The sequence below is a fragment of the Brienomyrus brachyistius genome, chromosome 7 (assembly GCF_023856365.1).
Source record: "Brienomyrus brachyistius isolate T26 chromosome 7, BBRACH_0.4, whole genome shotgun sequence".
NCBI classification, from domain to species: domain Eukaryota; kingdom Metazoa; phylum Chordata; class Actinopteri; order Osteoglossiformes; family Mormyridae; genus Brienomyrus; species Brienomyrus brachyistius.
In genome coordinates this window covers 26,170,790-26,178,975 of record NC_064539.1, presented here as the reverse complement: position 1 = coordinate 26,178,975, position 8,186 = coordinate 26,170,790, and the positions used below count along the sequence as shown (strand labels likewise).

The following is an 8,186-nucleotide window of genomic DNA, read 5'->3' as shown; positions in this document are numbered from 1 at the left end:
GTTTTCCTGATCACGGGGGGCAGGGGGAGGATTGGGAAAAAAAGGCTGATAACCAATCTTTTAATGCATATTAACAAAGAATGTACTCAAATGAAAGCTGTAAGTCATTTAACAAAATGTTCATTTCCATACTAAAGGATTAAAAAATAATGCACAATACAGAATTTAAAATGCTGGTTAATATTTATTTTGTGATACATTCATATCACATAAAATCTCAATCAACGGAAAACACATTTAGTTGCCCTTTTTCTCTTTAGTCTTCCACGACTTCAACTAGATTATTAAGTTCTTTATTTCTGATCATTTAGTGCATGTATTGACTGCTGAGTCAAACAATCAAGCCACACTCTTGGGTTTCATTCTCTAGAACTCATTGCTCACATATCCATTATTTCTTTGCAGAGTAAAATAACTCCCCTTTCTGCCGCACGCATCTTATAGCTTGGATGCGTTCCTTCAGCCTGGCCTCCCAATCTGTGCCCTTCTCCAACTTCTCATAGCGCGTTTTCATCTCCTCTAGAGCCCGCAATTCCTTTGGGAGGTCAAGGGTCAGTCCTGCTTTCTGTACGGCTTCTTGGAATTTGGCTGGGGATGCTGTAGCTATGTAACACCTGGCCAATGAGAATGGAGACATACACAGCCTGGATTATCACTGCACTATGTGGGACAACACGTATTCCAGTGCAAAACAAAAAGCCACATGCCAGATTCTGGCACTACATGCAGTTAACAGTGCTGCAAGGCTGTTTATGCACACATCTCTCTAGGTGCATGCACACGAGCGTGTGTATATCGATGCACTTCACATGCATGACTGACCTGCTCTCTCCAGGACCTAGTGCTGGGGCGTGGTAATGATACCATGCTGCCACAGCACTGTGGGGACACAGGAGATAGTGGTTTTCTTGCCAGCACCTCTGCATAGTATCAATGATCTCCTCATCTGTGACTGAGCCTGACGATATGAATGCAGACAGCTGCAGACACAGAGCAGAGACATTCAGAAACCAGACTAATGCACACCATCTTAATGGATTCCACAAATATAATCCAAATTAGTGCTTAAAAATCTATGGTTTAATGTCATAATGCCTTGTAATACCAAATTCTATTTGTAATTATGTGATTGTGTTATTTTATCTCCAGCCCCCATGCATCCTCTCCCCACTCTCCAAAATATCTGTATCAAAAGCCCAACTTTGTGTGACCTGAACACAATCAGGTTCACCAGCTCTGCATCTGTGGATGTCTTTTCATGTGCCACCACTGCTTCAGTTAAGTCAATTCATTCAAGCTCATCACCAATACAATGTTTCTTGGAAGTCTGAAAATATCCATTAAATACTATGTTACGGTGTTCATAAGATCAAGTGTCTTCTGCAGCTGTTCTTTCTGTCCTATGCTGCCATCTAGTGCTGCTTCCATTTTGGTGCAATTTGTCTCCAAATTTTCACCCATACAAGATGTTTACAAAGTTTGAAAAAGATGCATCAAATACTTTTTAAGTTACACAGCAGAGCTTGATGCCATGTGTGTTGTGCAGACTACTACCGTAACCATCATTAAAACTAGATCTGGTGCTGTCAAAAACGACAGCATTGTATTTCTTAAAGAGTCCAGTCATTTGGTTCACCCGTCTAACCTATACTCGTCCCACACTCACATACCTGTACCCTTTCTAAAAGTACTGGATGGATCACCTGGAAATGTGAAGGTTAATAAATGTGTTTTTACTTGAATGTTCAGAGTTCCTGTTATGATATGTCAGTCTAAAACTACACCTATTAATTTATTGCACATTCTAATTATATGAAAATTTGCAGAATCTTTCCCCACCTCACTTGTATTCCTTTATGTTTAGATTTACATGTTTGAAAATGTTATGTATATTATTTATATTTTCACGTTTTAATAGTTGCATTCTGTTTATTTCTCTTTTGCACTTTGAACACAAACTGTAGCAGATACGCCAACGGTCTATATGGAAGTTTTTTGTGCAAATAGACATTTCCTTTGTGCAAGGTTGTACATGTAACTCATTTATATATGCTTTTATCCAAAAAGGCTTACAGCAGAGCAGAGGTATTTAAACTGTGGGGTTAAGGAATTACTGGGGGTGTGCAGGAGAGGGGAAAAAACAGACAAGAATGTGGGGGCAGACCTGTTGTTGTGTTTTTTTGGTAATTTCAGCAACACATGTTGTGCAACACATTCCACTGATATTACCAAAGAGATTAGATGAATAACACAACAGGTCTATCCCTATACAGACCAGATTGCTACAGACAAAGTTTGCTGAATGGGGAGGCTAGTGACCAAAAAATCAATATGGAATAGTGATACTTCATTAACCCCAAAGAGGAAATTCTCTTTGCTCTCACATGTAAGGGGAGCAAGATGGGACAAGCTTGGTGGTCCCAGCAAAGGGGGCCCAGGGAGCTGGGAGTCAAGATTCTTACTGAAGGACCAACACTTACGGCTTTTCTGTTGAGGCCAGACTCAAACCAGAAACCTTCTGATCAGAGGACAGTGGTTTAACCCACCGAGTCACATATATCACCTAATATATACAGTAAACTCACTTTTAGAATATTCATAAAATCATCTACCTCCCTGCAGGTTTAGAATCACTGACCTGTATAATGTTTCTGGGAAGTTTGAAAATGATACATGGAACAAGTTTAGTTGATAAATGGCTGTGTTTACAATGGGCTGCTGCTGGCTCCATTTCCACTCTCAGCTGTTCCCTGTCCTGCGGTTCCATTCTTGATGTTAAACCTCATCTGCTTTCACCCTTCCGTTTGCTGCCACTAAATGGCGTCGCTTCCGTTTTGGGGTGATCTGTCTCAATATTTTAAGCTGTTCCAGTTTGGCATCTATACAATGCCTCTGCAAAGTTTGAAAAAATATCCATTAAATGGTTTTTGAGTTATCATCTTGATCAATAGGATCAAGTGTGAAAATTGTCCTTTTTTGCTGCACCATGCCACTCTACTTCAGCTGTGTGGCGATCTGTCTCAAAATTTAATCAGCTTTAGTTCCTCGCCCATACAATGACTGTGAAAAATTTAAGAAGATCCATCAAATGGTTTTTGCCTTAACGTGTTGCATACTGAAGTGTCTTTGGTGGCTGCTGCTAAAACTATATGTATTCCCTGCAATTTTCTACAATTCTTTTCCTTGTTAGTTTTTACTTGGCAGAAGCTTGCATTATGCATCAACAAGACATAGGCACCCAATACTCTGTCAACAGTTTGTAATTTCTCCCTCCTTGGGCCACCCTCAGTTGGTCCTCACCACAGCTGACTGAGCACCGCACAAACCATGCTATTTCAGAGATGCTCTGATGCAGTCATCTAGCTGTAAAGATTTGGACCTTCTCAAAGTCACTCAGATCTTTACCCTTGCCCATTCCTTCTGTATTCAACATGCCGACTATGAGTATTGAACGTTAGGTTGCTTTCGAATACACCTATATCCCATATTTAGCAGGATCGTCATTAGTCGCCTCATATCGTGGTCATTATGTTTTGGCTCATGTGTGCATATGACGAGTAAAAGTGACCGAGCCTTTTTATGCAGTTTCTCAGGCAGCTGCAATCTGTGAGAGCTCTGAAACTCCTCCATCAGGTCCTTCACCAAAGCGCCGTTCTTGTCAGACAGCAACCAAAGCACGCGCTCCATGTTGTACGGGTCCTGTTACGGAGATGAGAATGCTCAGTGGCCACAGTAAGCAGCTCAGCAGTCTAACACCAGTCCTTGCTGTTGCACTGCCTTGCATCCGCTTACCATATGGATGCTGACTAATGAGTTGTTACACACACACACACACACACACACACACACACACACACACACACACACACACACACACACAGTACCTGAATGTCTATGGCAGGAGCCAGGGTCCGCTTCACACTACTTGCCATGGAATAGTCACCACTCTGCACCACCCGATGCACGATGTCATTATCATTCACCATGGCGACAAGGCGAAGCGGCACACCCATCAGGTTCACAATGCAGCCAGCTGGTCAAGGCGGCAACACCGGACAGGAAGTAGAAGGACAGCAAGCTCAAATCCTCCTACAACCCTGATCCCACTGTCCTAAACCCGTTTCCATTCAGTTCCATGACCCACATGACAGAACAGAACTCCGTAAAACTTCTACGCAAGTGGCGAAGCACAACAGTACCTGCAATGTTTCCAGCTCCACCTGTGGGCACCACAACCTCGATGGGCGGCAGCTCCTGACCTTTGACCTTCTGCAGGTCACTCAAATGCAAATACGCATAAAGAAAATGGGCCAGCTGCACCAGGATCCGGGCCCAGTTCACAGAGTTCAGGCTCATGAGGCCGTGATTTTGGACCAGGTCCTGATCAGCAAAGAGACGCCTCAGTGGGACATCAATGTCATCAGAGCTGCCGTCCGCTGTCAACCAAGACAAACAGCACGTCTGCATGATGATTCAGTTCTGTATGTTATATAGTTTCTAAGTTGCTGTACTCTAAGTTACCCAGACTGCTTATAAAGCTACCAAGTATTACTTTTCAGATACAATCTCAACATAACCCTCATGCACTACATTGTGAGCAATTACCAAGCAGAATAATAAATATGTGACTAATCTGCCGAGGCTAGTCTCAAACCAGCAACCTTCCGATCACAGGCACAGAGGTTTAGCCCTCCGAGCCACACACTGTACCCATCACTAAAATTTGAGGGGAAAAACAACATGCTTCATGAGAGAACATAACACAAGCAGTCATTCTGAAACAGTGAATCACAGCACAGACGCCCTTACTCCCACCTGCAAAGACATGCACATTGTCCTCCAGGCTGGTGGTCATGTGTCTCTCCTGTACTGTGGTGATACGTCCCAGGGGAAACACAACCAGCACGTCCACCCCATCCAGGCCACGAGCACTGCAAATGGCAGAACCCCCAGTGTCCCCTGAGGTTCCTGCAGAGCAGCAAACAGCCAAGTTAACATTGTGGGCAACTGGACTGCGCGCAAGTACCCATAGGATTTATTACTGACGACAGGGAAATTCATTCAAGATACGAACATCCATGCTACAATGCTTTTCAGCATCCTAGACACCTGTAGGTACTAGGTATTTTTTGCAATAGTGATTTAGAATTTTTCTTCATTTAATTAAAATGTAAGTTTTTAGTTAGAACTGAATCAGCACGGACATGGGAATATTGATAGTTATGTATAAGTATTAGAATAATGCTTCTGCTAACCCACGACAATAGTGGCACGACGGTGTTCTCTGCGCAGAAAGTAATCGAGCAGGCGGGCGACGCAGGTCATGGCCAGGTCCTTGAAAGCCATCGTCTGGCCGTGGAACAGCTCCAGCACACAAAGGCCATCCCGAAGCTGCACCGAACGCACAGCATCTGGCACTGAAAACTGAGACAGTGCCTGTGACAGCAGGTCTGCAAACAGGCCAGGGAGACAAACATCAGCACAAAGCAGGAACATACGACTGAAACCAAAAACCCAAAAGGAGGTGTCATGCCCGGCTCGTCCGCTCCTCGTGTGTGCCACGCCCCCTGATTACCCACGTGTACTACCCTGATCGTTTCCTGCTGTGTCCGCTTCCTTTGATTAGTCTTTGTGTATTTAAGTCCTGGTCTGACCTGTTCCCTTTGTCCGTCATTGTAGTTAGTTGTGGTTTGGTGATGGTAGTCTTGTTTCCTGTTCCAAGTCCCCGTTCCGCAATAAACCACAGTTTCGCCCCGATACCTGCCTGTTTGCCTGCTCTGTACCAGCCAACCCTCACGATCGCCGCTCAGCACGCCCGCGATCGTGACAGGAGGATTATCTCACATAACAAGCATGATAATGGAGTACCATAGAACCAATTATTCATGTACAATATGCAAAGACGTGCTTGTACGTTATTGTTCATGTAACTGGTCTCTTTATAAATTACTTCTTCCATAGTTTGACTACCTTTATGTATACTGAATCAGAGACTAGAGCATTTAGAGGCTTGTGTCATCGACTAATTAACTCTGGTAATGTCCAACAATATAAGTACTTCATTATTAATGAGTTACTAGACTGCTCTCCAGCCCATAAAACTGCGGTAATGTCATACCTGCTAGGTCACGACGCGGTATGAGATCATCGGGGATGAATAAGGCACACACCTCCAGGACCAGCTCAGAGTAGGATAGAGAGGCCCAGGACCTAAGGGTATCAGCAGAGAGGCCAGGCAGGCTCTCTGGCATAAACATCCCCCCATCGGGAGCATAGCCAGAAAACAAAACTTGCCGAAAGTCCCACCCACATGTTCCACCTCTCGTGCTGCAGTACCGCATGATTGCTTCTTTTGAAGGAGTTCGCTGCAATGCATAAAATCAAGACATATATTCTCTAGACTATTCAAAAACAACTCAAAACATTAAATGAAATAAACACAAAACTACACCAGGGGTCTGTATCATAAAGCAATATTTAGAAATATCAATTTCGGCATCCGAGATCCGGGTTACGCCGAGTAATAAAGCTAAATAATAAGTCTAAATGCCAGGAGCACGTACAATGCTTGCAGGCACCCAGCAGCAGGCGTCAATGACCATGCACACACACTACGTGAGTGTATAACAACCTGCACTCCGCACCATCACGTGCACAGCGCTGCCAGCTCTCGCGGACTAGGCGTGACGCTCGCGCGAGAATATTACGGTAAATCGATATTATTCCATTATAAACATAAAATTAGCTATATCTAAACCGTTGAGGTAGTTTGCAAACCCTGCAAACTATTAAGCTAATACAACTGTTACATACATGTACATGCGTATGCAGACTTCTCGAATTGAAAGTTTCACTCCAGCAAGCTGACAAAAGTTGACAATCCTGCGTCCATTAAAATATTAAGCGTATCCACCAGTTACAACATTTCAGTGTTCAAGTTATTTAAAAACACTGCTAAATAGTATATATAAATAAGCTATGTGTTTACTGTCTATGGTAAGCTTTAGCAACTGGTAATGCTTGTCCTGTTACGTTAATTTACCTTAGTTTTCCTCCAGTGTTTATTGTCTAAAGGAGTCAGACGTTGTATCGGTCAATAAGAAATTTTATTAATTCCTTAGCTTCCAGGTATTTAAAAACAAATGCGGAAAACGTCCTCAAGTTATAACCCACAACCAAGCTGAAATCGCGATCGGAAAGCAAAAAGCCCAGGCAAACAGCTCCATCTTCAGGGAGTAATGAGATCGACAAATGTACCTTTAGACCAGTGTTTCCCAACCCAGTCCCCAGGAACCCCAAACAGTCCACGGTTTTGCTCTCTCCCAGCTCCCAGCCAATCAGGAACATCGAATACCTGTGCTCTAGGAGCGGAGGGGAAGCAAAAACATGGACTGCCTGGGTCCCCGAGGACTGGGTTGGGAAACACTGCTTTAGACAGACAGCCTGGGGTCAAAATCTCAGCTGTATTATGCATGTGTCATATACTCAGATAATATAACATAGATACAATAAAACGCTGACATCAGAACAAACGCTTTTCACGAAGGGACCCGGAGGGGAGGAGGGAGTGAGACAATAAAAGTTGTCGATTGGGTGGTGGAATAGTGGCGAAGTGCCTGGAGAGACCCGTCTTATTTTATGGCACCTTCAATAAAATATTAACACTATAAATCGAGTTTAGACTAATGCCTGCATTCTCTCCATCAGGTTATATTACCTGGACATGTGATCATAGCGATGGCAACCTTTGCTATACTTCTGCAGTGGGCTGTATTTATTCAGCATAAGTTTGATAGTAAAGTTGGCGGGCAAAGTGCACCTTAAACCAAAAATTTGAAATTAGGTACTTTTAAATTGTAGTGGTACAGTTGGATAGACATGTATTATGGGTGTGTCCCATTTGTTTTGCTACAAAAGATGATCGAACTCAAGGAATAAAAATGGGGTTCATGCTAAATAATGCAGGGCAATGAATTTTGCCAGCTGACATTGGCTGACTAGACTAACATAAAAATTAAACCTTTGGTAAATCGGGGATGTCTTGCTTTTGCTATCCACCTTAGATTGTCCATCTGTTCATCTCCCAACTGCTCACAGAGTGCTTTAGATTGTATAAATTTAATATTTACATTTATCAGTACTGCGTGAATTAAATTACAGTCTGACTGTATACCTTTCATGGGATA

At 43.2% G+C, this 8,186-nt stretch overlaps 1 protein-coding gene across 4 annotated transcripts; it reads right to left on the bottom strand.

Annotated features, from left to right (window-relative positions):
* Positions 1 to 164: 164 nt before the first annotated feature.
* Positions 165 to 7,294, bottom strand: thnsl2 (threonine synthase-like 2). Of its 4 annotated transcripts, none has more exons than XM_049020845.1 (9): positions 7,043 to 7,294; positions 6,119 to 6,365; positions 5,256 to 5,450; positions 4,816 to 4,968; positions 4,200 to 4,436; positions 3,885 to 4,033; positions 3,574 to 3,699; positions 823 to 980; positions 165 to 614 (listed from the first exon to the last, which is right to left on the bottom strand). In XM_049020845.1, the coding sequence occupies exons 2-9, from the start codon at positions 6,339 to 6,341 to the stop codon at positions 392 to 394; spliced, it is 1,464 nt and encodes a 487-aa protein (XP_048876802.1). In that variant the 5' UTR covers positions 6,342 to 6,365; positions 7,043 to 7,294; the 3' UTR covers positions 165 to 391. The 4 variants fall into 4 exon arrangements, 3 of the variants coding, with proteins under 3 accessions (XP_048876802.1, XP_048876801.1, XP_048876804.1); XM_049020844.1 differs by lacking the exon at positions 7,043 to 7,294 and adding an exon at positions 6,564 to 7,011; XM_049020847.1 differs by lacking the exons at positions 6,119 to 6,365; positions 7,043 to 7,294 and adding an exon at positions 5,589 to 6,092.
* Positions 7,295 to 8,186: the final 892 nt, after the last annotated feature.

Bases quoted from the DNA above. Each gene is read 5' to 3' on its own strand.
- thnsl2 (XM_049020844.1), bottom strand. From the start codon at position 6,602: ATGGTCATTGACGCCTGCTGCTGGGTGCCTGCAAGCATT. The intron at 4,437-4,815 runs GTGGGAGTAAGG...CTTGGTTGACAG, and splicing joins CAATGTGCATGTCTTTGCAG to CGGACGGCAGCTCTGATGAC. The intron at 981-3,573 runs GCTCGGTCACTT...CTGTGTCTGCAG, and splicing joins CTGAGAAACTGCATAAAAAG to CTGTCTGCATTCATATCGTC.